This window comes from Genypterus blacodes, unplaced genomic scaffold (assembly GCF_046128005.1).
Source record: "Genypterus blacodes isolate CSIRO-AG114 ecotype Tasmania unplaced genomic scaffold, CSIRO-AGI_Gbla_v1 ptg000263l_1, whole genome shotgun sequence".
NCBI classification, from domain to species: Eukaryota; Metazoa; Chordata; class Actinopteri; order Ophidiiformes; family Ophidiidae; genus Genypterus; species Genypterus blacodes.
The window spans coordinates 229619-256534 of NW_027467055.1; the positions used below are offsets into that span (position 1 = coordinate 229619).

The 26916-nt window shown below is 44.9% G+C and overlaps 2 protein-coding genes across 3 annotated transcripts; one reads left to right on the forward strand and one right to left on the reverse strand.

The window, feature by feature from the left end:
• Window positions 1–24: 24 nt before the first annotated feature.
• On the reverse strand, window positions 25–10507 carry LOC143017066 (testis development-related protein). The gene is made up of 4 exons (XM_076171672.1): window positions 10085–10507; window positions 6319–6384; window positions 2903–3018; window positions 25–2039 (listed from the first exon to the last, which is right to left on the reverse strand). Exons 1-4 carry the CDS (start codon window positions 10169–10171, stop codon window positions 1559–1561), a joined length of 750 nt encoding a protein of 249 aa, XP_076027787.1. The 5' UTR covers window positions 10172–10507; the 3' UTR covers window positions 25–1558.
• An 8815-nt stretch (window positions 10508–19322) lies between these two features.
• On the forward strand, window positions 19323–26549 carry cmtr1 (cap methyltransferase 1). 2 transcript variants are annotated; one of them, XM_076171666.1, is made up of 24 exons: window positions 19323–19745; window positions 20423–20521; window positions 20629–20792; window positions 20966–21124; window positions 21251–21343; window positions 21432–21503; window positions 21664–21758; window positions 21967–22039; window positions 22115–22313; window positions 22403–22521; window positions 22676–22772; window positions 22908–23040; window positions 23216–23395; window positions 23477–23533; window positions 23630–23687; window positions 23780–23848; window positions 23959–24090; window positions 24201–24326; window positions 24448–24539; window positions 24672–24740; window positions 24851–24898; window positions 24994–25106; window positions 25296–25404; window positions 25527–26549. In XM_076171666.1, the coding sequence occupies exons 2-24, from the start codon at window positions 20428–20430 to the stop codon at window positions 25663–25665; spliced, it is 2490 nt and encodes an 829-aa protein (XP_076027781.1). In that variant the 5' UTR covers window positions 19323–19745; window positions 20423–20427; the 3' UTR covers window positions 25666–26549. The 2 variants fall into 2 exon arrangements, with proteins under 2 accessions (XP_076027781.1, XP_076027780.1); XM_076171665.1 differs by having other exon boundaries at window positions 19323–19739.
• Window positions 26550–26916: the final 367 nt, after the last annotated feature.

Below are 26916 nucleotides of genomic sequence, written 5' to 3' on the forward strand. Positions count from 1 at the left end.
GTTCAAGTCTTTTTGAGTTCCGAGCAGGGCAGGACATAGAATTGAGGGCAAAAGTGTGTTGAATAGGGAATTCCAAGTATTCTATTTGTTTCTGACCAATCACAGCTTGTCTTTACAGGGACAGAACATGTAAACAGAGCTTGCTGGGTTCGATGGGCTGGTTCTTGCCTCTGTGAACCAATTTACGTGACTGAATATTTGACTACTGTTTGGAAAGACTCACTCAACATATATGAACACACTAAGCCAAGGGTTGTATTTCTGACATGGTCATGGTCTGTTTTGTTAGATGCCCCCCCTCAGCAGTCATGTATGTTACTTAACATGTTCGGGCACTGGTTCTGAGTCAGCATTTATCCTCCAGTTCCAGGTGACTCACTGGGTCTCAAAGTAGTCATGGGAGGGTCATTAGAATCACAGTTCTGTCATGTGGGAGTCACTGTAGGTTGGATCGACTGTGCTGGAGTCACCACCAACCGCTCTCACATGACCTGGCACAAGTCAGGAACGATTCTCAAAACACTGACTCAGATCTGAAACAGACACTTGGATGAGTCCCTGGATGACTGAGAACCACCTTAAAGACGCATACATGCACACACACACACATTCCAGAGCCTCAAGGTATTTCATAATCTGCTTCGTGATTGCACAAAGAAGATAAGCCCCTTACCAGTGTTTCACTTCAGGCTACAGACTCACATTCTTCACTCAGAGGCTTTAACTGCATAGATATGGAAAATGTAGTTATTCTACCATAAAGCTTTGAATAGCGTGCCAGCAGCAGGTTTGCATATTTCTCATCACATTTCTGCCACTTAGAGCAAAAGAAAATAAAGCAAAACACTCTTATCGCTGCTTGGCAATATAAAATATCAAAAGGCCAGACCAGTGGACCTCACAGTTATAATGGTACAGTAGTGTAAGGCTTTAGTTTGTCATTGATTCAATGTGGCCGCGCTATTTTACCCAACTGGCAATCCTGCCAAAGCCCCAATGACAACTCTGACATACTATCTTTTAGGACTTTGACGATGGAACATTAATAGATACATAATGTAAAGACAGACTTCATGTGTTAAGTTCAGGGCCCCACTACAGCGCCTCAATATCGTCACGTTGCTTTCTGAAAACCGTTCCCCCTCGAGGGCAAAACGTTGCACCGCCTTCCATTGACTTGTATTGTGCAGCACCAAAGGTATGGAGCAAACATATTGAGTCACAGTAGTCACCTCTGTGCCAATCAGTGTGAGCATTTCTCCAGTATGTGGAACTTAAGGAGAGGGGACATCGAGAGAATCCAACAGTCCTGAGCTTCTCCAGGTACCTCATACTCTCGTTTAGGTACTTTGACATCTCATACTCTTAAATAGTAGACAGAAAAGACAAGGACTTGCAAGTCAATGGAAGGCGCTGCAATGTTTTCTCCCTTGATGAGAGCATTTCCTATTTACACACCATTTCTCTCACTTCGGTTTTGTCCAGAGACTGAACTAAACAGATGCGCTGATGTTGGGTGGAGAGGGGAATGCTGGGTGTCAAAGGTAAAGGGGTGTGGCTATTTAAACCCCTCCCACGGGCTCTCTGAGACAACCCCTCGACTCCTCCTGCTGATGCCGGCCAGCTTGCCTTTGGCGCGGGCTGTCCACCTGACGGCCGTAGAATCCTTGGGGTCCAGGTTGGCGTAGCGTGAGGAGTCTTCCTCGAGGCCGCAGCTAGCCCACGAGGACAATCCTAACGGCAGGTCTAAGGGGTCGGGGAAGGACGCCAGCGAGTCTCCTGTCTGGTTCTCCACCTCTGGGGTTTGGTCAGTCTCAGACTCGTTTAGGTCCTGGAGGTGGGGCGGATCCCAGCCGTCTATCTTCTCCGGTTTCTTGGTTGGTGAGATCTGCCTCATGGTCATGGTGACACTCTCCCAAAAACAGTGGCCTTTCTCTGGCTTGTCCTTCTTCTCCTTCTCCTTCTCTTTCTCCTTCTCCTTCTCTTTCTCCTTCTCCCTCTCCCTCTCCTTCTCATTCTCCTTGATTTTCTTGTGAGACCTTCATGAAGAAATCAAAGAGAGAGAAATACCAATTTTGGTAACAGACAATCGGCAGAATTTTAAACAATAAATACATTTACAGTTATTTCTTTTATTTATTTAAATGCAGCAACATGTCCCTGAATTTCCCTTAAGAATGTCTAAACCCTGTTCTAGGAACCTCGTCCAGGCGCCTTATCTGTATTTGAAAATGCATACATGAGATCCAGGACATACCCAGCTGAGGTGGACCGGGTGTGTCTCAGACATATTATTTGTGGAGACTGGAACATTCCCCATAGGAATTCCCATTTGTTTGTCACAGCGGGTAGATTGATTTCAGTTTTTCCTCTCTATACATGTTCCACTTCCTAAAGGGATCTGAAGCTAATCAGTGCTGTCAAACGTGTAGCTATGCCTCACGTAAACACATTTAAGTGGTTGGACATGGCTCCATTATTTCTATTCCAGATTGTAAATATTTCTGGTACAGCTGCTTGACCTGTAACACAGAGCGTGACTCCATTCAGATCATGTGAACCATGAATTTAAGCAAAAATCCAGACTAATGAAATTCCTTCAACCCTCTAAAGTCACAAACAGCTTGGTAACATTTTAATTCATAAGTATACATTTAGTAGTTTAATTATAGTCAAGCAAAATCTATATTAATACATTTTAATTGCTGAAAAAAATGCTTAATTGCTCAATTTGTGCTGGAAATAACATTTTATGTATATGTCCATCAAGATTCTTAAAACAAATCAGAGAAAAACACCAGAATCAAGAAAATGACAAAACAAAGACGTCCATATTTGATTGATAGTGTGATAATCTCAAAGCAGCATCTTCATGAGTCAGAATATGAAGTGTGAAACTCACCCTCTGCGGTCAGCCAGCTTGACCCCCGTCAGCAAGAGGTGCTCGTCATCTTTAGAGGAGAACATCTTCTTCTCCCTCTTCTCTTTCTTGGACGTTATCTTCTTCACTTTGGCCTCCTGACAGAAATCAGTAGACATGAGCGTGTTTCACTTTGTCATGCTGGGCTGAAGTGAAGTGAAGTGCTTGACCTCATCTCCTGCGTGTTTGCTCATTATTTCTGAACAGGAGGATTTAATGAATTGTGCTTTCAGAAAGTTCCCACTCGTTTGCCCCCGATTGTCATTAAGACTATGTGAGGACGTTCATCAGTTACAGTATAAGACATTATCTATGACCCATTACAAAACATGAATGTTGGGCCAAACTCTTGCTCAATAGCCTCATCTCCATGTTCAGTACAAATATGAAGGATTGATTAACTCCCTCCTGATTACCACTCATTCAGCACACCTGCTCAGCCTGCACACCTGCATCCAATCAACTCATCAAAACACTACCAGACTGTGAGTGTTTGTTTCTACTTGGTTCATCTTCCTGTGTCTAGTTTTGCCTTTTGATGTCTCGTTGTTGCTTAAACCTTCTGTACCTTTCCCTTCCTCTGTTTTGGATCCCTGTCTGGCTTGACTTTGTGATTTTTCGTCAGTACGTGCGTGAGCCTGTTTGCTACGACTCCACTGTCTACTACTGGGATTAAAACCCCTTTTTTTCCTACAACTGTCTTCCGTCTGGGGAGGCAGTAGCTCAGTCGGTAGAGCTTCCGCTTGGGAACCAGAGGGTCGCCGGTTCGAGTCCCTGCCGAGGTGCCCCTGAGCAAGGCACCGAACCCTCAATTGCTCCCCCCTCTGCGAAGGGTGGTAGTGTAATGCAATGTAAGTCGCTTTGGATAAAAGCGTCTGCCAAATGATCGTAATGTAATGTAATGTAATGTCTGAGTCTGCGTTTGGGTCCGATCTCCCTGACTTATCACAGAACCTCAATAGAGAGAGGGAGAAGGCGAGAGCCAGACAGTGAGAGAGGCTGTTGACTTGGCAGTACCACGCAGAACATTCCAGTGGAAGACCCTCCACTCCCATCAGAGTCAGAATTCCTCTCTGCCCTCTCCGCTCTCCACGGAGCGCCCGTACCTCCCTCCTCAGCGATTGCGGAGCAAAATATTGGCTCCATTTTCCTCCCTGTGCCTGGGAAGAATTCCCAATGTCAACTGTCAAGGTCACGAGGTTCACTCCTACTCTGAGTACTCACAACATTATTTGATGAATGCGTTTGACCCCCGTGACCCTTTTACCTCCTTATTTCTGTCTACATTTCACCTCATGGAGGACTGGAGCTCCTGCACTACGCACGCTTTTCATCTCTCCCCTTTCATTCTGTATTCCAGACTAGAAGATGTGATAACAGCTGCACAAACAAACAAGAAAGTGGGCGAGCAATCCACTTAACAATAAGATCCCAGCATGAGTCTTATGTTCAGATAATGTGAGCATAAACACAGCACTTACAGCTGACATAAAGGTCTGACACTGACTAATCCACATCCGCAAACATACACATACTGAATCAACTTCACTCGTGAGCTCTTCTCGTGTTTATACTAAAGTCACATTTGATAGATTCCGCACACTTTACTGCGTATCTTAAAGAGATAGGATAGTTGCTGATTAATGAATACAAACGTTCTCTCCTCCTCTTCATCTCTCATCGTCCTAAACTCGAAGCCAAGCGCGGCTGCTAGTATCCAGCCAGTTTAACATCATCAAGAAATATGGGCTGAATTTCATCTGTCAGCCATTTCCGCCCTCCTCTCCGAGCTCTTCCAACTCCCTGCCCCACCCCACGCTCCCCTGTGCACCGCTGAGCAGAAACTGGAGATGCCAAGAGAGACCAAGTGCGTGTGCGTGTGTGTGTGTAGCTAAATCCAAGCTGTGTATGTGTGCACAAACAGAGGCCTGCCTATTCACAATTCTCCCAAGAATTAACCTCCAGGCCCGCTCGATGCCCAGTAATCTCATTCTGCGGGTTTCGCCCACCAACCGATAAGCACTCTGTGTGAGTGGGTTTGTGGAAGAGTGTGTGTGTGTGGGTTGCACAGCTATACCTACAGCTCCACTCTTGGCAGAACAATAGAGCTCTTATTGGAGCAAATTCTTCAATACCTCCAAGATAGAGCTGGGATATTAAAGAGGCATTTCCCGAAAAAGCTCTTCATTAGTTTTGTAAATAACAAACTTTTTTTTTTGGCTGCAACTTTCCCGTATTGACAACTGGCATGAATATAAAGCACGTTTTGGAAATCCACTTTGTGTGTGTCCTAATATGAGCATAAAGAATGCCGTGGTAGCAAGAAAAGGCCTTTCATATTGTCAGACAGGCCGTAGCTATTTTCAGCCTTGTTTTTCTTCCACTCGGATTGTTCCTTCCAAGCGGCTGTTCTCGTCGAAAGAATGCCGCGTTTCCTTCCCTTCTCCAGTCCAGACGGCCGTGTCCCCGCTTTACACACATGAGCCACAAAATGCGTCCTGTGGATAAAATCACCGACGCTAGATTTACACCTCGCAAGTGACCGGCCGGAGCACGGAGACAATAAAGAATTCAGGCATGAGTGAACCTCCACCGAAGCCAAACAAGCTCATACAAACTCAACCTTGTTCTAATCATTCAAAATTAAAGTTTCATGTATTTTTGTTATATAATTGCCAAGTTATTGTCTAAAAGAATAAGCAAGAGATCGTCCACATAACCTGCATTACCCTTGAAATCCAGGATTAGTGAAGTACAAACCTTACTTTGGGGAAATCTTAATCAGTAAATTAGGATCAAACTAAATCTGACTCAAACGGCACACACTCACACACAAACACAAAACATAACAGTAAACAAGGCCATTTCGGAGTGATAAGGTGAGGATAAGGTTTGGGATGATAGCCTGACTGCTGGAGTGTTTACAGATAAACACTGCAGCCTCAGCAGGACTCTCTGCTCCCTCCTGCTTTACCTCAGCTGCACTGTGCAACCCTGTGGTCATCTCTGTGTGTGTGTGTGTATGTGTGTGTTTGTGCGCGCGTGTGGACTGGAGGGGTCAGCAGACAGCTGTCGGTTTTTGGGTGAAGCAACACTGACTGTTTTAGGGTTTCGCAACACGTGTGATGGTATGAATGCAATATTTTGTGTGTGTGTGTGTGTGGGAGAAGATAAGAGTTTGACAGGCATGTGCAGATTGTGGGAGGGTTTAGCACAAGGGTAACTCAGAGATAAAAGGTGTGTATTTGCATAAAAGTGAAATAGAAAAAAGTTAAAGGAAATGGGAAAGGAAAGTACATTTTGTGTGTGTGTGTGTGTGTGTGTGTGTGTGTTTGTGTGTGTGTGTGTGTGTGTGTGTGTGTGTTATATCCACATACTTATGGAGCGGTGCTGTTTACCTTGGATATCGAAGTGACAGCTTCCTCCACCTCCTCCTCCTCTTCCTCTCCTTCTATGTCTTTGTCCTAAGGCACACACACACACACACACACACACACACACACAGGCAGCGAGTTAACACAAATAGCAACTCTCCCCCAACACAAACACACACGCCGTCCACACCACGCAGCGGGGATGCTGTGTGAGGAGTGTGTGCAGGCCTTCCTGTAAGAGACAGGGTAACCTATTTGTAGAGCTGGAACATAAACACAGCGTGTTTGGAAGGTGGGATGGAGGGACGGAGGGGCGGATGGGGAAGACGAGGGGACTCTGAGGGCAGCGCTAGACAAAAGAGAGAGAAAACAAACTGGGTTCACCCGTGACCTGTTAACTGTACGTGACAGCATGTGAGGGCAAAGCTGTTCAGGTATTTCAGCCGCAAAGTACTTCAATGTACTTCAAAGAGTCTCGAGGGCGATTAATGCACAGGAACGAGAGATCACCAGACATCAGAACTGAGCCTGGGATCAGCCCGGTGGAGCAACAATGCCCGTAAAACCATCAAAGAGACCGGGAGAGAGAGAGAGAGAGAGAGAGAGAGAGAGAGAGAGAGAGATGTGTGGACATGCCTGGGTACACACCGCCTAAACTGATTAAAGACACACACATAGAGCATAGGGCTAGTGACCATACTGTTAGAGCAATGGAGGGAGATTTCTGTGCATTTGTGTGTGTGTGTGTGTGTGTGTGAGAGAGAGAGAGAGAGAGAGAGAGAGAGAGAGAGAGAGAGAGAGAGAGAGAGAGAGAGAGAGAGAGAGAGAGAGAGAGAGAGAGAGAGAGAGAGAGAGAGAGAGAGAGAGAGAGAGAGAGAGAGTGTGTGTGTGGGGGGGGGTCTGTCTGTCCAGAGTTGAGGCGGAATAAAAACAACAAAAACTTTCCAAACGAGACCGAGAGAAAGTTTTGTTTTCACGCCTCAGGCAGGGCATTTGGCCTCGCTCACTCTTTCTCTCTTCCTGTGTGTGTGTGTGTGTGTGTGTGTGTGTGTGTGTGTGTGTGTCTGTGTAATTTGAGATAGTCTTTTTTTTTTGCCAAGCCAAGACATAACAGTTAGAATTTCAACATCACACGTTGGCATTCATCTGTGTAGTTGACACTGGCCTGGAATAATTGATGCATTTGAGCAATTTTCTTCTATAATTAAGGTAAAAGATTTGAAAAAAACCTTTGTGTGTTCTGACAGTTTGATTCCGTCACCCCCTCTTGTGATTCCCACCATCTAACCCCTGAGCTCAGCTATTCTCTCTTTTGCCTCTGATGATTTACGGGCGTCAAAGATGTGATGATGTCTGAGGTTTGGGCCCGGAGCTCTTCTGCTCTATGCTGATCCCACTTCACACAGACGTACGCCACTGGAATTAGGGGCCATTATTGAAGTCTTCAGGTGCGCTTAAGCTGGACACACACACACACACATTTACATTACACACTCACAGCTGCCTGGTGAACTTCAATGGAGTGTGTGTGTGTGTTTGTATGTGTGAGAGGGGGTAGCAAGCTGCAGCACAGAGTCTTGTATCCCCCCCTGAAGCGCTGCATTCTCTCTCCTCCCTCCTCTCTCCTCCCTGTCTTTACCTCCGTCTGTCTCTACCTGTCTCTTTGTCCACGTTGGTCCTCTCTCTATGAAACAAGCGGATTAGTCCTCCAATAACAACTCACAACAAACAGAAAGCTTATGAGTCTACCACGTCTGCTTCCAGTGTTATTGACAAAATGTAACTGTTGTTGTTGTTACAGCGCCACCATCAGGTCTTTACCATCAAAACAACAAGATGCAACTTTGGCCCAGTTTGATCCAGACATCCTACGGGTCAAATTTGTGACAATTGACCCAGAATTGTAAAAGAAGATAGCAAAAATAAATGTTATGGATTTTTATATGGGCTGGAACTTCATCTCTATGTTACTGGCGCAGCTAAACCTGACAAATTTGATTTAATATCGTTACGAATGGCTAATTGTGCCTAAAGTACAGCAAAAAAGACTTCAATTTCTCTTTCTGCGACGACCGCAGCTTCATTCTGCATCACTGTGCACTTGGATCTGACTGTTTACTGCGTTTACGATGTTTTATGATCCATCCCAGACCTCTGGCTAGACTATATTGCCATGGCAACTTTGAGAGACCTCCCCTGATGACTTTCCCATGAATTTCAAGCTGAAGTATCTGGCCTGATCTCTGATATCACCCACACAGACACACACAGGAGTGATAATAGAGTCGCAGACGCAAATCTAAGCAGCTCTTCAGAGGTACAGGCCACATACGTCGTTTCCCAGGCTGCAGAGTGACGAACAACCCAGACAAATCCAGCCAAGGGCCACACACCCTTCACATTGACACAACAACAACGGGTGAAAAACGCTGGGAAATAGTGTTGGTTGATCGTCCCAATTGCCTCCTATCTGCCACATCAATCCATCCAGGCTGTTTTTGTACAAAGCTGACGACTCTGAGGATCTGGATTGTAAAAAGTCAATATCTGAAGCAATTGTCCGAGTGAGATGTGTGAGCAAAAGGCTCAAGAAATAAAGATGTTCTGTCTTGTTGATGTGCAAGAATGCAGCACACCTTTGCTTTTAGATCATCCCGGCATGGGTGTAAGTGTTTATGTGTGTGGGTGTGGGTGTGGGTCTGTTCTTTTAAGATGAATTCTCCCTTATGTTCCGCCACCAGCACCTTGACAGAACCCAGCTGCTTGCAAGTGCTGATAGGAGACCTCACACACACACACACACACTGCTCCCACTCACCTGGGAGAGCAGTGTCTGGTGTGTGTGTGTATGTGTGGGTGTATATAGACTCCATCTACACGCTTGAATATGGATAAACATACAAGCTGATCCAGTATCATTCTGGGCATCATAAAATCATCTTAATAGCTCATGACTCATCTACGCTTCACAGAGAACCCGGTTGTTTAACGTTGTGCGTGTTGATTTGGACCTTAAACCAACTCCACCTACAGCAACACTTTCCTGTAGCGCCGTGGCAACACCCAGATGGGGATAAGCCAGTGAGGCCTCCAACGCGTTTCTATGCAAAAAGGCAGTGGGCAAGTGGAACGCCGTCGCCTCCAATATTAGAGAGTCGGGGCGGTTTGATCTCCTTGTGTTGACTCTTCAGTTATATTTATTATTCTACTCTGTTGGACTTCGTGGATTGTACTGTTTATGTTGTGTTTTGACTCTTTTGTGTTATTTTGTTTAGTTCATGTGTAACTCTGTTCCCTTGTGATGGGAATCTGCTGGCAAAATTTCAGATTAGTTGTACATTCATGTATTTAGTTCAATACATGCATGTGGAAATCATGTATGAAGGATGTTTTTAAACTGGTTCTGGTTAAAATTGTGATCATAAATGTGTAAAATTGCCCCCAAAGTACCACATAATTGAAGGATGTGAGTCAATCTGACTATTACATCTCCGACTCTATGCTGACAAGTCTGACTTAATGCTCCTCTTCCTCCTCCTCTGCCTCCTCTTCTTCTCTGCTTCGCGACAATCACAGACTTTTAGCTACACACGGGCACATGGATGACATCATGCGCGTAAAACTGCCCATTCCAATCCCAGGAAATCGTGTCGTTTTGGACAGGTTCATTCCCAGTAGATGACATTAAAACAAACGGAATTACACACGTCACTGTTTACAAAGCTGCTCTTGTTTACGGTAAAACAGCAACCAGGAGACTGAATGACTGAGTGTGTTTGCGCCTCGTTACCTTGTAGGAGTGATGGTAGTGCCAGGACATGTCGTCTTCCTCTGACGCATCATCCATCAGCACTTGACTCTTGCTTTTCCTGAACATCCCTCCGTAAACGAGCCGTCTTGTTCTGTTCTTGGGGGAGATGGGGGGGAAGTTTCCAGCAGGTTTATCCCGCAACCGGTTCGCTCCCGTCCCGGTTTTCTCTGGAGAGTCCGCTGCGACGCACCGGCAGCCGATCGAGCTTCAGCTATTACTGTTATTTCCCCCCTGCAGCCAAATCCAAGAGGCTTTGTGTGAAAGCAGCTTTTCATTCATGTAGGTTCCCGGATCTTTGAAATGAAGCTCACTCCTCCGTTTCCAAAGTGTTTGTGCTGTGTGTTTGATGCGTCTTTACGCAACCCGGACCACCTGGACCTCCAAGCTTGGCCCCTCCCACATCCCCCCTGCCTCTGCTCTGCTCCTCTGCTCTCTCTGACAAAGTTGCCATGGCAGGAGGAGGAAGAGGGTTATACTCCTCATCTCTGGCCAACACAAACACTAAGCCCAGACTTTCCCGAAATAATGTAACCTTTTCATTTTTAAAGTCAGGTGGGAAAACAGATTTTTGCAGGATGTTTTTCATATTTTGTGTTTATTGAAGTGTTGCAGTTCAGTCCTCTGATCTGCTTCCTGGATCACTGGTTCCCAAGCAGGGAGCATTTCCAGGGGAATGTGGGACCTTTGAGACTGTGTGAAGGGTCAACTTATAAAAGAAGTGATGATGATGATGAGTTGATGAATGACTGGTGGACTGTGTGTTAAAGCAACTGTGCACAATATAGGACTCTTATCAAAATAAAAGCCTGTGTAAGGTGGTGAAATGGTTAAAACTATTGGATAGGAACGGAACTATTGGTTGAGTGTCACATGTCACAGAATGAGATTGACGGTGAAAGAAAGAATAAAAGAAAGAAAGAAAGAAAGTTAGATCAGATCTTTCATACTTACATAACACTGAACTCAGCAGTGACCTGAACTTCACATGACTGTAGAATGATCACGGCTTCAGCATGACTGAGTCACTGGAGCCTTAATCCAGGATATTTTCACTGTATGACCGATACTCTGGTGATGTATACAGTCTGTGTTTGGCCGTGTGTGAAAAGGTTATTAAGCAGAGAGGGAAAAATGTTTGCAATCCTATAAAACAGAGTGTAAACAAAGGTATGAATACGTGTCAGTGGCACTACAAACACAGATAAAGATAGAGTCATTCAGGGAGGAAGTGGTCTTGAAAATGCACTTTTCTTCCAAGAACCTAAACAATTTTAGACTGTTTGTTTTGTAATAAAGTCCACCTCTATTTACTTTCCGTGCTCCCTCCCCTAGTAGCTTCTGTGGGCTGTACAGCAACATGCAAAGAGCTGTGAAGATGTTATCTCAAGCTCCATAACCTGCTGGGTAAAGAGTTATGAATAGACAAAAGACAGTGGTTGTGTGTTTAAGCAAACATGAAAATCAGTCTCCCGTCTCTTTGGCGTAAAGTAGATTAGCTACTATACCCTCCCACGCCCGCCTCTCTCTCTCTCTCTCTGTCTCTCTCCGTCTCTCTCTCTCTCTCTCTCTCTAAGACCTCTGACGCCAGGCAAACAAATGACACATTATGCTCGTGGTCTGACCTCTTAAAATAGCCACGGTTAGTGCGGCTCAAGAGCACTCACCTGATTCAAAGGTCTTTTGTAAATTCCTGTTTTGGTGTCCACATTGAGCTACAGTAAGTCAGCTGGGAAGACGTTTTATTAAACTTGATGTTTACAGAAATCAGCCAACATAAGACAGAAATCAGCTGTTTCCAAACCAGAAAATCTTTTAAAAAGTTGTTGTGCTGTATCTTTAGGTAAGTGCTTCTATGTAGGTTGGTGTCACTGAGATTAGTGCCAGCTGACACTAAACACAGGTGGCTGTTAGGACGTGTCCATCACCGAACGTCACTTATCAATATGCAGGTCAGCGACCTCTGACACTGAGGGTCATCACCGGGACTATTTGAGGCCCTTATATCCTCATATCTGCACGGCAGCGGTTGGTTGGTGGTGAATAAGAGCTGCAGTCTGAGGGACGTTACAGATGGAGCTGCATTAAGACTTTGCTCTAAGATTCACAACATTCACATATGACCCCATGTGTGTCTGCATCAGCCCCCATGTCAGATCATTGAGTCCGGCCTGCGTGACACGTCTGGGATTAACCACGTCGGCTATCACGGATGCTTGTGTGTGACAGGTCTAGGTCCAGTCTGTCTAAGTAAGAAGACATGCGAGGATCTTCCATGACGTTTGAAGAGCTAAGAGATGTTTGTGTAAAGGTTACTGCAGATCACATTCTGTATGGTAGATACATGTAAAAACCAACAACATACAACATCTGAGGTTTAAATCAATAGACTCTAAGTGTTGCTATGGTTCCTGAGGCTTGATTTGTGCTTTTAAATGACCTGTTGAGTCTGTTCCTGCATCCCAAATTTATGACATGGCTCCTAATACGAACCAGCAAATCAACACTGAAGGCAGCAGGTAGCCATTCTGTATTTCAGCTATCCATAAGACAGAATACTATGAGCTCTTCAGGCCCCATAAACGTCTACACTTTCACGTTTGTACATTCCATCAGGATTTTGACCACCTGTGGACGTAAACAGTTTGACATTTATACGGAAAATAAGTCGCCGCTTGGAATTTTCCAGTGCTTTTAAACAGCACTCATAATCCGTTGAGGTTACACAGCCTCGGTAGCACCCAGCTGAGATTAACCATGACTCCATAACTATCTGAGGAGATTCACCGGTCACAGGGTTCTCCGGCACAAAACCCACTGGAACACGCTAAGTCTCGTTAGCCAAGAACGCAGATTAAGGCATTTAATGTTGAGAGGCTAATTCACAGAAATGCCCCTCAGAGGTAAACGGCTTTGTCTGTGATAAGTTTGATCTGTAAACTTTGCAGAGCATCCATGTAAGACTTTAAATTAGATTCATTGTCATTTCAGAAGAAACAGTGAAGAGAATGAGAGTAGAAATTATTATAGTATCTATATTTTAGCACAGCAAATTGAGGAAACTATAACTCTCAGCTATGACTTATTCAGACAACTAGTTAATGATTGAAGTGAGTTGAAAAACATCTTTGCTCTCCTTCCTCTTCCTCTCTTTCTCCTCCTGTGTGCTTTTCCTCCTGCCCTGTTTTTGTGAGCGGATTGTGGCTCAAAATGCCAAAGGTCAGCGATGACGAAGAGGAGGGGGGTCAGGTGTTTGTGAAGCGCGGTGTCAGGAGGGTGGGGGTCTTGATGAAGTCATAGGAAAATATGTTAAAACGATTCACATTGTAGATCCAGATTTCACATCATGTCTTAGAATCAAGTTGTCACGTCTTTTCTTAAACCATGCGTCAGTGGGAATGTCCCTTTACAAACATCCTTTTCAGCCACGCCTCATCAATTCTGCACTCCAGGTCTAAAATAGATGGGATGTGTCCTGGCATACACACCTGCTGGTCACTGTTTGGAAACACAAATTCACACAACCCGCTACAGAACCCGAGACTAGCTGTGTGTATAAATCAGCCCAGTGTCACAACTGGTTAACCTTTAGTGGTTTTTTTGTGTTTTTTGCGACATGCGACGCATATGTTGCCTTGTGTTTTGCGTGTGTGTGCATAAAGCTGTGTGTGTTTGTGTCAGCGTGGAAGCTATCGAGGAACTCATTAGGCCTTTGCACATGAATATTTTTAATGAGCTGGAGGTTGAAGACACTTTGTAAACGAGGCTAAGCTATTAAAGCTGTTAAAGAAGAGCTGTTTAAAGAGGGAAGAATGTGCTGCGTCACAGACGACACACACACACACAAGCACAGATACACACACACGTAAGCCAACAGGCTAAAATAGGAATTGTGCTTTATCATGCCACAGCCGCTCTCTCTCTCTCCTTATCTCTATTTTTGCGAGTGTTTGTTTTCTGTCTATCTTTTGGTGCAACAAGAACTTGAGAGTTTGGTTTGAAATAATCACAAATGAAGTCCATTTTCCAAGACATCTGGCCAAGAAAATGGTATAATTGCAAATATAAGTCTGAGACTTTGAAACTACAGACAAAGAAGATACCGCAACAAACACAAGCACATTTTAGGATCTGCTGAAAAAACAAAAGCAAAATCTTTCACAGGGAGGTCAGAGGACAGGGTCCATTGCTCAAAAGCACTTGGGCTGAACCAAAAGCTGTGAGTAGATACTTGGTTTCGTCTGCACAGAACTTAGTTTGTGCGTTTTCAGCCACAGTCTCGGCCTGGGATTGAGCCCCTGAGGCACCGCAGCATCACATCTTTGTGTTGTGCCAAATGATTCTACCTTTTATTTTGAAGAAACTCACACGTTACCTGGTTTCACTGGATTTGAGCTGCTGCAGAAAAACATATGAGACACTTTCAGTCGCTTAGCGAAGGTATGAAAGTAATGAAAGGTTAGATCCAGAGAGATACAACACCATGCCCTCTGGACACACACACACACATACACACACACACACAGTACGTATACAGGTAAGGCCAGAGCTTCCTTGTGTGTGTCCCTTACTCTTTCTCATCAATCTCTCTGGGAGCAAAGACATTCAAGTCTTTGTTATTGGCCGTAGGACTGTAGGAGGTTGTAACAAGAGCCTCCTGAGGAGAGGGCAATGAAACAGACACACAATGGACCTCTGTGTGTGTGTGTGTGTGTGCATATGTGCGTGAGTGCGTGTGTGTGTGTGTGTGTGCGTGCTTGCGTGTGTGTGAACTTGCAGAGAGAAGGAGAGTAAGAAATTATTGCGTCTGTCTGCCTTTGACTCCAGTCTTCCCCAAGGCTGGGAACCTGATAAAACCCTCAGATGAACAGGTGTGTGTTTCCCCCTGTAAGAAACACTTCTGCCCGCGTGTATGTGTTCACATGTGTTGTATGAACGTGTCCAACCACTGTTCCACCCATTTTAACGAGGTGATGTTCAGCTTCCACTTTGTTTCCAGTTCTTTTCAATGTAAAGCTCAAGTCCAAGCTCCTGTTAATTGCAGATGGAATGGCGTGGCTGCTGTAACCCCAGCTGGCTCCCGCAGGGGTCGGTTTGGTCTCCTTCCCAAAGCAGCTTAGATCTATAACTGGGTCAGCACTTTGTGCCTCAGCCTCCACCACAAATCGCTACAAGCTAACTGGCAACAATGGAGATCACTGTCTGACAAGCTCGATCTTGTCAAGCTTGCTCGCGTTAAGCCAGCGTGAATCAGCAGGAAGATACCACAGAGGGAGAGCATATAGATTTACACACACACACACACACACACACACACACACACACACACGTCTGGCTGTTTACCAGAAACATGATATGGCTCGAGCAATGATGGAAGAGCAATGTTGCCTCTTAGAGTTGCCCTGGATATCAAATCACGACTGAGGTGATGGCTTGCTTCCTCTCAGTCCTTTAAGTGGCTTGCAGCTTGTGTGGGGTCAGTCAGGCCTTTCTATCGGTCACATTTGCACATTTGCACACCCTGATGGAGGTAGAGCGTCAGTGTGAGGACTTAGAGGCTAGAAATCAATGGTGACATCTAGTGCCTGACCGACGTAGTTCATCTTGTCATCAATGCTGGATTATTCCTCAATTGAGTTTGAAAAAAGCAAGGGTGTGCCAGTTGTTTGATGTTCTTAATGCTTTATTCATGCAAACACAATTATGAAACCATAAAAAAGCAATGCATGATCAAAGGTGCTTTGTTTTGCATTTAGAATGCTTCATGTCACTGAAGCCAAAGGAATGATGCCATATAGCTAAATTACAATATACACTTAAATATTTAACAGTAATAATAATAATAATAATTTAAATGAATTAAATCGCAAAAAACATCTTGTAAATTAAGACTATGATATTCATAGTTGGTTTTTAATACAAATTCAGACGTTTTATGCCTTACTCACACAATATAAACTATTAACAACTGGCAAACAATTAAGCTAAACATTGCAAACTTGTCATTTATTGCTGAAACTCTAAACCACCTGTGTAAATGCCTTTTTGAAGTCCCATCATCAGTTTACATCCCAGTTGCAAAGCTGAGAGCATAAACAATCCCACTTATATCTCTTGTCTCCATTTCATGTGGCTGACCCCTGTCACATAAGTCAGTATAAGCTGGTCTAGAAAAAGGTATGAACCCTAATAGGATCTGTGAGGGTTCAGTGTATCACTGCACGACCTCAGGCTAATCTCTTGTTGTCTGTATGAGTGTATGCGTGTGTGTTTATGACCCCTTATGACACCGTGCCCCCACAGGTAACACATATCTGGACAATCACAGTTAAACTGCTAATTTTCATTCCTCGTCGGTGACACATTCAAACGCTGTCAAAGGTTTTTCCCTTACAAAAACTTTATATTTACAATATATTTACAGAGAAAACAAACAAGTGTTCTAGCTACGTTAAGAGACCGTACCGGTCATTCATCTAGGTTCATTTTCCTGTCCTCTTCTGTTTAATTGAACGGTGTCGTGCAACTGGGAGAGATCCGGGCGGACTCACATGTTTGTCGGGTGGCATCCAGGGTGGTCGTCCTGGTTACACAGCCTGACAACAACACAGCCGTGCCATGTGTTTGTCCAGCCAGATAATCGCCCAGTCCAGGTCACAACAAAAGCTGGTAGCACTCCCCGTGTTGTTCCAATAATCTCATTCAGCATCAAACTGATATTTACGAGATGGTGCACATCTTATGCACACACTCACATCAACAAAGTGCAAAGTAGCAGCGTTACCATATGGAATGTCACCTGTTCTATTTCTATATACATTATCCCATAGTTCAGTCAATGGAGTATTTTCTCTGTGCATTCTGAGGGGCTGAGCAAAGCCATGAAACAGAGCCACAGTGGACTTGTGTGATAGATCTCTGCCTTTAGATGTGCAGACACAGAGAATCAGACAAACAAAAACTCATTCTGTCAACTCCAGAATCAAGAATGAGCACAGATTCCTCGATTCTCTGAGCTGAAGTTGCTTTTTGATGTGATATCACTCAATCATGAAATCTATCACCTCACTGACTGGCCTCTGCGATGTCATGGCAACGGGATTATTTTCTGTGAACTGCGATACAATTTTAAGGGTCAATTCAGACTGAATGCTCCCACGATAAGGCACATGGTCATCGAGAGCATGTGTGGTTAAAGCAACAACATCAACCAAATTCACCTAACAACAACAACAAACGCCGCCTAAAGCTGTTTGTGTGTGTGCGGAAAGAGAGAGGTAGTTTAAAAGAAGCAGGAATTCATAGTTTTTACTCATCGCTGTACAAGCAGAGCCTTAAGGCAACAAACTCAAACACCACACACTCATAATGAAATCCAGATTAAGAGGATGAAATTAAACTTCAACTGTTCAGAGGGTAATCAGAGTCGAGATGCACAGAGAAAAAACTGCCTGTTGACAGAAACACACAATGGGGTCATGTCGTGTGTGTGTGTGTGTGTGTGTGTGTGTGTGTGTGTGTGTGTGTGTGTGCGTGTGTGCCTGTGTGTGCGTGTGTGCCTGTGTGTGCGTGTGTGTGTGTGTGTGTGTGTGTGTGCGTGTTTGTGTCTGTCATCTCATCTCAAGAGGTGACTGGACGGTTTATAGTGCAGTGTGAGCTGGCGCGAGCTGTAGCCGGACATGCCGATTCCCACAAGGCCCATCATGAAGGCCAAGCGTGGCATCATTGGACCCTCCCGCCTCTGCAGCACAGTCTGGGCCGCCTGAGTCTGAAAGAGAGGGCAGGCGTCAACACCCACGTAGCCACAGCAACCCCCTTTTGGCGTGATCATCACCAGGGTTGATGATTGCCAAGGCAAGTGTGTCAGCACTTCAGTCCCTGCTCACATACTCGTCTCTACCTGGCTAATCTTAGCTGATCTTACCTACCATCCTCCCTGCAGCAGTATGACATGACATGATGAACACTTCTCAGGCCATACCTCTGGAGATCCAATTAGAAGGCATTAACCTGACCCTGAGTAGCTAAATTGCTCCTGATTCAAATCCACTCAAAAACAGGCTGCTGTAATCTTCTGTTCTAATCCAGCTATGACGAGCGGGCATCTGTGAACAGCGCTGGCTCATCCAAAGCGATGTACAATAGGTGCAATGACATTATCTCAAGAAGATTTGTGATATTAGAGGCCCTCCTGGAAATGTTCTTCACCGTCATACCAGTGAAGATCTAATCTATACAAAGGATAAAAGTGTTGTAAAGCATTGTACGCACCTGGAGGTATCTAATATATCCAGGGGTCAGTCGAGGGATGCGGAAAAACATCTTGGTTCACAGATGAAACCACCTAAAGGCCTCTGCAAGCAGCCTTCGGGACGTTGTGCTAGGCAACCCCGAGTCCCTCTGCTCCCTGGTACGCTTTCTCCTTCTCTGTCTCTCTTTCTGCTCTCAGATGTCTCCACCAGTCTGAGGGTGGCAGTGGCAGCAGTTGTCCCGTGTGTGTCCGAAGACACACACACACACACTCTTCTTCCTTGCTCGGATGCACCAGCACACACACCTGCACCTGCGAAGACGTCCCTGAGGCAGAAGTCGCCCCACAGGTGGTATATAAAGCCTAGAGTGGGTTGCGTAAGACTGTCACATGGTGCTCTAATGTGTGTGTACATTTGTGTCAGCGGGGGATTAGCAGAGCCACTAGAGTTGAAGCGATCTAATTCACCTGTGAGAGATGTTCTCAGTCTATTGGCCATCTATGCACCAACAAATATACACTTAACCCCATCAGTGAGGGACAAAGCAACACTGTAATGACGTCTACAGGGGTTACTATCACGAGGCAAATAAATGGTCCCACTTCTGTATACGCAAATGCAGAAGAGAAGCATTTTTGCCATTGTATGTTTTGTTTACTTCCAGGAGGATTCCTAAGTACTTCTTCCTTACTGGCTCAAGACTTCTGGACTGCCCTTCTCAATATTGAATCACTGGTGGGAACCCCTCCACACAACAAACAATAGAAAAACAACATCAAAGTCAAATAAAACTGGATGGGTTATGGGGATCTGCTGACCTATTAGGATTTATTTACGTGTTATTTACAACGAGTATCTGTAAATGTTGTACAATTAGGGTTTGTTTTCACAGTTTACTTTGTTTGTTTTTCGATCGATTTACAGACTGGCATTTGAGTGGACAGCCGCTACATGACATCATCACTGCGTGCCAAGCAAACATGGAAGGAAGAACCCTGAAAGCTCTGAAACAAGACGCGGGCTAATAAACTTCAATATACCGAGCATCTATTTCCAAAAGTTATAAACAAATAAAATTATTTTTCGAATATCTCGAAACGGGCATATAATCAAGTCGGTGTCGGTGCTGTGTCGCTAAAGGAGCAGGAAGTATTGGTTTGGTGGCGGTTAAATTTAGCTGGCTAAGTAAGCTAACAGCTAATTTGAGTGCAGCTGCGTAGTTTCTGGTTTCAGTTGCGCTTCAGGCTAAAAACACAGACAGTAACCCGCACAATCCCCTCAACTGTAACCGCAACCTCCCGCATAAATACATATTTGGCAGTGGAATGGGCCGAATCTACTCAGCTTTAACAGCCTGCTGCTGCTAACTACACCACAACCAAGAGGTAAAGGTAAACATGAACCTAGATATCCGTGTTTGTTCACATCTGCAGGTGTAATCAGGGACCTGTTGTCATAATCTGGAGGGAAAGAACCTTACTCTAAAACTTACATCATGTGTGGTAATGATATCTATTTATTTATTTTTGTAACCCCCGAAAACCAATAGAATAAAGAAAATTGACTCCATTCTTGTTTCAATCTGCTTGTGTGCCACTCTGATGTGTGTCCAGTGTTTGGGTTGTTTGTTTATCTCTAAAGATTCCCTTCAGCTGTTTGCAGGAGCAGTTAGAGGGCATTCTGCTGTGTTTATGTCCTCCTATGAACTAGATATTTGCTCTCACCATAAAGAAAAATTAATAACTGGGTTTTTGGGGTGTTTGCTATACAAATTAATGTAACATGAAATAGTCTGTTGATCAACCCGAGACTGTGGAAAATAGCAATATCTTCTTATTAGTATTATTTACGTTTTATGGACAAAATAGTATATCAATATTCACTTTACGTACCTTCACATGTGGTTAAAGGTTTCTTCTAGCTGTTGTTACAGGTCACCTTTGTTGCTTTGTTGTCATGTGCGTGAAACTGTTTTGTTCCTTTTCCTGTACTTTATTATTACCAAATTATTATTATTATTATTATGACAAAACAGCTCACGTTTGTTATAATCGCCGCTCCGTTTCAGTCACAATGAAGAGAAGAAACGACACAGCGTCGGCGCCCTCGCTGACTTCAAAGAGGCCCCGTGAAGACAGCAGCTCAGACGAAGAGTCGCGGCTACACGGTACCATGTCTTACTTCTTAATTCAAGTTGTGTCGATATGATTGATTTGTACCTTCAGTTCAGTATGTAATAGTTGTGTGTGTGTGCGTGTTGATGGTGCTGTCCAGACTCCAGCCAAAATGACTCCCTCAGTGACCAGGAAGATCAAAGACCATCCTTCTCCATGCCCTCCTTATCTCTCGACGCCCAAACCACAGATGACCCCACAGATGACCCCACAGAGAGCTCCTCCAAGTTCTCATCGTACAACAGTGTGTCACAGAAACTCATGGTAATGTACTTAAACTTTCATGAGCAGAAGACCTTTTCAAAGTCTCTTTACAAGTTATTACAGTTCCTTTATTTTGCATAGTTGTAAACTTCAGTTTTCACCCTGTATACAGAGATAAACGGAGCGCTGTTCACCGTCGTCTCACTGTTCTTCCTCACCTCTTCCTCCTCCAGGCAAAGATGGGTTTCCGCCAGGGCGAGGGTCTGGGGAAGTTCGGCCAGGGCCGCAAAGAGATTATTGAGGCCTCGACCCAGCGGGGGAGAAGGGGCCTGGGCCTCATGCTGCAGGGCTTCCAGGGGGAGCTCAACGTGGACTGGCGTGATGAACCTGAGGTATGCAGCAGGATTAAGGACCAGTACTCAGATGTATTTGTCACCCTGGACGTTAGTGACAAACCTGTATAACATCCAGTCTTTGCTCGTTTCTCATTTCCTTGTTTTCCTTGTTTGTTTGTCCAGCCAAGTGCTGTAGAGAAAGTAGAGTGGTTCCCTGAATGCACCACAGAGTTTCCAGATGCAGATGAGCTGAAGGACTGGATAGCAATCGGACCGGTAAACACACGTGTGCTCACTCACACACAATATGCAGATTTGCATTTATATGTTGAGTCATAAAAACATTGTTTCTGACTCCTAACAGAGAAAAAACAAGATTGAGGACGAGACAGAGTTTTGCACTGAAGATATCCTGCACACTCTTCTCCGTTGCAAGGTGAGTTATAAAACACCTGATACCTTCAACTGTTCAGCGTACTCGCCTTCAATCTCTGGCTCAAAGCTTCTCTGTTTACAAATCGCAGTCCTGTATTACATTGAGTTGTGGGGAATTTGGAGGAACACCTGCTGTGTGTGTGTGTGTGTGATGTATTCAGACGGTGTTCGACAACCTGGAAGGTGAGGAGATGAGGAGGGCAAGGACGCGCTCCAACGCTTACGAGACCATCAGAGGAGTCTTCTTCCTCAACAGGTCAGTCTGTAGGCCTCAGAGATCAAACAATATTACACATTTCTCCTGTACCAATACGTAGGAACCATCTCGGTTATAGTAAACTAATACTACTACTACCTGTTAGTTTATTGTAACGATTCTGATTTGTTTATTAAAGACATTCTAACTCTAAAACTCATACTGTCTGTAACACGACGTATGCATATATGTGCCTTACTCCATGTAGAGCAGCGATGAAAATGTCAAACATTGACCACTGCTTCGACTACATGTTCACCAACCCAAAGGATGCAGAAGGGGTGAGTTGTTGAAAACATTTACTGATCCGCATCGACAGAGTGCGAGACAAACCGCCGCCCTCTCTCACCATGCAGGTGCCTGTGACAAAGGATCGAGATGGAGAACTCCTGTACTTCGGCGACGTCTGCGCTGGTCCCGGCGGCTTTTCGGAGTACGTGCTGTGGAAGAGACGCTGGCACGCCAAAGGCTTCGGCATGACGTTGAAAGGACCCTGTGACTTCAAACTGGAAGATTTCTTTGCGGCGCCTAGCGAGCTGTTCGAGCCTTATTATGGTACGATCGCAAAAACACACTCATGACATTCCAGACAGGACACAAAACAAAGGTGCCTGAAGGGGAAAGCTGCCCTCTGTGTCTCCCAGGTGAGGGAGGGGTCGATGGGGACGGCGACATCACTCGTCCTGAAAACATGACAGCTTTCCGAAACTTTGTCATGGAGAGCACCGAGCAACGAGGGCTGCACTTCCTCATGGCGGACGGGGTGAGACTAAAGCACAGGAGAACACGTTTCTACCGACTGCTCAGTGGCTTTATTGCAAAATCCCAAATCTACATGTCACACAGACTCTGCCGCCTTAAGGCTCTGTGTTTAGTGATGTAATCCGTGGATTGATGTCTTTTTCTCTGATGGGCAGGGATTCTCTGTGGAGGGCCAGGAGAACCTGCAGGAGGTCCTGAGTAAACAGCTGCTGCTCTGTCAGTTCCTGACTGCTCTGTCTACGCTCAGGACACGTACGTGTGTGTGTGTGCGCGTGTGTATGAGTCATTTAGTGTTGATCATGGCAACCCACGTGTGTGTGTGTGTATGAGTCATTTAGTGTTGATCATGGCAACCCGAGTGATTTTGGTGCTGTCTGTCTCCCTCAGGTGGCCATTTTGTATGTAAGACCTTTGACCTGTTCACTCCCTTCAGTGTCGGCCTGGTCTACCTGATGTACCTCTGTTTCGACAGGATCTCACTCTTCAAACCTGTCACCAGCAGGCCCGCCAACTCTGAGAGGTGTGTGTGAGATGATATACATCATATTTAATATCATATACAATATAAAAAGTGAATGTGCAGCATCTCAGGGAATAATAATAACAATAACTGTGTTTATAGTAGATTACAGGCTCCTGGTGTCAGCATGGCCTCGGGCAGCTGCTAAACTTTCCTCTCATATTCTCCTCTGCAGGTACATTGTGTGCCGCAGCCTGAAGCCCCATTCAGAACCTGTCAGGGAGTACATGTTCAGAGTCAACCTCAAACTCAATTCGCTGAGGGAGACCCAGTCCGACGTGATGGAGGTGGTTCCGCTCAGCATCATCAAAGAAGACACCGATTTCTACCGGTTCATGGTCAACTCCAATGAGAGGTAGAGACGCACTGCAATCAGATAGAGCTTGACCGCTCCGTTGTTAGCCAAGGGTCTCATAGGTCTGCGTTCTCTCTGCAGCCTCGGTGCCGTCCAGATCAAGGCCCTGGCTAAAATCCACGCTTACGTGGTCGACCCGTGAGTGCTCTTTTTCTTTTAGCGCCAATATTTGCCGCCACATACGTGTTCGAGGTTTGTGCGAACTGATTTTTGAGCGTGTGTGTGTTTGTCTAGGACCCTTTCTGAGTCCAGGCAAGCTGACATTAGAAAGGAATGTCTGAAGCTCTGGGGGGTGAGTCGTTTAGATACATGTTGTCAGTACTTTGATGTTAGAACTGTGACAGAACTGACATAAAGACAAGTACCTGTTGTGTCCATTTCCAGGTGCCAGACAAGGCCAGAGTCACTCCTGCTTCCTCAGACCCCAAGTCGAAGTTCTATGAATTGATAAAGGTAAGTCAATCTGAGACTAGTGACACCGTACTGGCAATAATACATTCCTGATAACACACAGGGCAGAGTTTGTTAAAGTGTCTCGCTCTCCTGCTTCCGTTCCACCTCAGACGTCCGACATGGAGTCCTTCCAGAGCAAGCTCACAAATCTCACCTCCACCACACTTGAAAAGTTGCGTCCTATCCTGGACCACCGGTGCATTGTGGGAGGCAGCGAGCAGATCTTCCTCCTGGCACTCGGGGTGAGTCTGAAGAGTCACAGATGGAGGCTTTGTGATCCAGTTTATGCATTTAAGAAAAGAAGGCGTTCATCTCCTCATTCCTTCTCTCCGTTTTCCTTTGTTTCACGTAGAAGTCCCAGATATACACGTGGGACGGGAAGATGCCTCTGCGCTGGAAGAAGCTGGAGAATTTCAAGCTGGAGCTGCCAAGAGATACACTCCTCAGTGTGGAGATCGTCCAAGAGCTGAAGGGCGAGGTGAGTGGACAGAGCAGAGCAGAGCAAAACAGAGCAGAGTGCATGATCATAACACTTACAGGCCACTTTTTGAGACTCACACGACTGTGGATTTCACATGTTTGTTTGTCTGTTCCGTCAGAGGAAAGCACAGCGCAGGATTAACGCCGTGCACGTCATGGATGTACTCATTCTCAACGGCACTGACGTTAGAGATAAACACTTCAATTTACGGTAAGGCGATGTCGGATTGAGTCGCAGGAAACAAAACTTCTGAAGTTACACGCCGTATGCTTTACTGGGGAAACTTGATTGATTGCATTTGACGTTCCTTTAAAATGAAGCCTGTCGTTCTTATATGTTCAGTATTCAGATGGCAGAGAAGTTTGTGAAGGCAGTGGCCAAGCCCAGCAGACCGGACATGAACCCTATCAGGTAAGTGATGACGTGAGGGAGTTTGAATTGGTCCACAAGAAGCAAACACGTGTGACTGAGAAATCGCTGTTTTACCTTTTGAAGTGTTTAATCTGCTTTTCCAAATACAGAGTGAAGGAAGTTTACAGGCTGGAGGAAATGGAGAAAATCTTTTTCAGGTATGATGTGATTAGACGCCAGATGCTTATGCTGATCGTCCAAACCAGGCTTTTGGGTTTTATTGAAGTCAAATGTTCCTCTTTTCTTCACGCAGACTAGAGATGAAGTTGACGAAGGGTTCAGGAGGATCCCGCCGTCTGTCCTACACCGGCAGGGATGACCGGCACTTTCTTCCCACAGGACTTTACATCATCAAGACAGTCAATGGTGTGTGTGTCTAGCTATGGGGTCAAATGATGAATGTTTTTTTGTAGATGACATTATCAGATCAATCAGTGTGCAAAATAGTTGATGGTATGTCCTGTTTGTGTCCTGGCGGCTTGTGTTTTTGTTATTTGAGGATTAAGAATGTGCAAATATCTCTGACGCCGACACCTCCATCCATCCATCCATCAGATCCGTGGACCATGGCTTACAGCAAGAACTCCAAGAGGAAGTTCTTCTACAACAAGCTGACCAAAGAGGCCACGTACACGATGCCGGCCAACTCTGCCGCCCCTTTCCAGTACGTACCGTCCTCTCCACCCTGGATCAACAGGGGCGAAACAGAACCAACTCAGTCCTGATGAAATGGTGTAATGAATGAACCGTGCAGTTTATTGCCTTTTTTCCCCTCCCCCTCTGCAGCGTCTGTCACGTGGAGCGGCTCTTCTGGGCCTGGGTGGAAGGCGTCATTGTGCTCCCGGACTCTCAGACGCGGATGGACCCGGAGAAGCTGTCCAAAGACGCCGTGCTGACCTTTATCCACCAGAATTATCAGCCATGAGCGGCAGTGTGAGCCATGCCCTCTGTTATGGAGCCACTAGAGAGCCACACTACACTTACAAAGCTATTTATTATATTATAGGAAATTGGCCAATAAAAAATACAAGTGAATGAAAAAATCCAGTAACGGGTAGGACCAAATTATAAAGCATTAATTATGTAATAGATTGATTTATATTTCTGCCTATTAATTGATGGATTTATTTATTCGCTTGTATCGCCTTTTATGAAACTCGTTTATTGACCATTGACTATAATAAATTGCTTTGTAGGCGTTTGTAAGGCCTTCCAGTTCCTTCATAATATCCTGCCAGGAGTGATAATCGAACAAATGCTCGCTGCGACTTTTTGCAGTCATTTTTTTCGGTCGAACATTTTACAAACCACTCTCTCCATCCGCCCCTTCGCTCGGTGAAACCAAACCGAGCCCGACAGCAACGACATCATGTAGACAGGAAAGCGTCCATCACTGTCGTCCCAGTACATTTTATAGCTCCTCATCCAAGTTTCCATGTTTGTGTACGTACATATACACGTCTGCACATTTGGAGTGCTACATTTGGGCTGCAGGTGTAAAGTTCTACTATGCATTCATATCAAACAAAACTCAATTCATGCCGTAATATAATCACATTACTTTCTAGTGATAACGGGTGCAGATGTAGCCAGCTTCCTCCAATTAAAAACTCATCTGTCTGGTGTGTGAGGTCAATTTTTAGGTGTTCTGTTACGTGTTGGATTATTTCTGTGGGACTTGAGTGTTGCATTCTCCCTGGAATCTTTCATAAAAAATGCAATTGAATTATTTTTTCTTCAACGTTGGCTGTCGATCTCCTGTTGTAAGTAATAATGTAGCAAATAAAAGGGACGTGCACGTCACAGAAATGCCTGCTGGACTGTGGAAATTTGATTTTGTCAAAAACCAAAATAACCAACTTGCTCAGTTAATGGTGGTCAGTATAATAGCATTGATCCATGCCATATTGTTGGGTCTCATCCTTTAATGGCTTTATCAAAATATGCTCAGTATTTAATTTACGTTTTCAGTTAATACAGTTGGGCTACAGAAGCACGAACATCACAATAATCCTTTTGCCCAACTCTGCCAAAGATAAACAAAGCATGAATATAAATTGTGGCTAGAACGAATTCAAAAGTAGTGTACTGTGCTCACACAGAAGTACTGTTAATGTTCTGTTTACAATTAGTTAAGTAGTAGTAGTTGATTTAGATGTAGTTATTTATAGTTATA

What these genes read in the sequence shown, in the direction of transcription:
- LOC143017066 (XM_076171672.1), bottom strand. Translation starts at nt 10,171, where the DNA reads ATGTTCAGGAAAAGCAAGAGTCAAGTGCTGATGGATGATGCGTCAGAG. An exon ending in ACTACCATCACTCCTACAAG is followed by an intron (nt 6,385 to 10,084) that starts GTAACGAGGCGC and finishes TGTGTGCCTTAG; the next exon opens with GACAAAGACATAGAAGGAGA. An exon ending in CTGTCACTTCGATATCCAAG is followed by an intron (nt 3,019 to 6,318) that starts GTAAACAGCACC and finishes GATTTCTGTCAG; the next exon opens with GAGGCCAAAGTGAAGAAGAT.
- cmtr1 (XM_076171666.1), top strand. Translation starts at nt 20,428, where the DNA reads ATGAAGAGAAGAAACGACACAGCGTCGGCGCCCTCGCTGACTTCAAAG. An exon ending in ACTGGCGTGATGAACCTGAG is followed by an intron (nt 21,125 to 21,250) that starts GTATGCAGCAGG and finishes TTGTTTGTCCAG; the next exon opens with CCAAGTGCTGTAGAGAAAGT. An exon ending in GGAGTCTTCTTCCTCAACAG is followed by an intron (nt 21,759 to 21,966) that starts GTCAGTCTGTAG and finishes TACTCCATGTAG; the next exon opens with AGCAGCGATGAAAATGTCAA.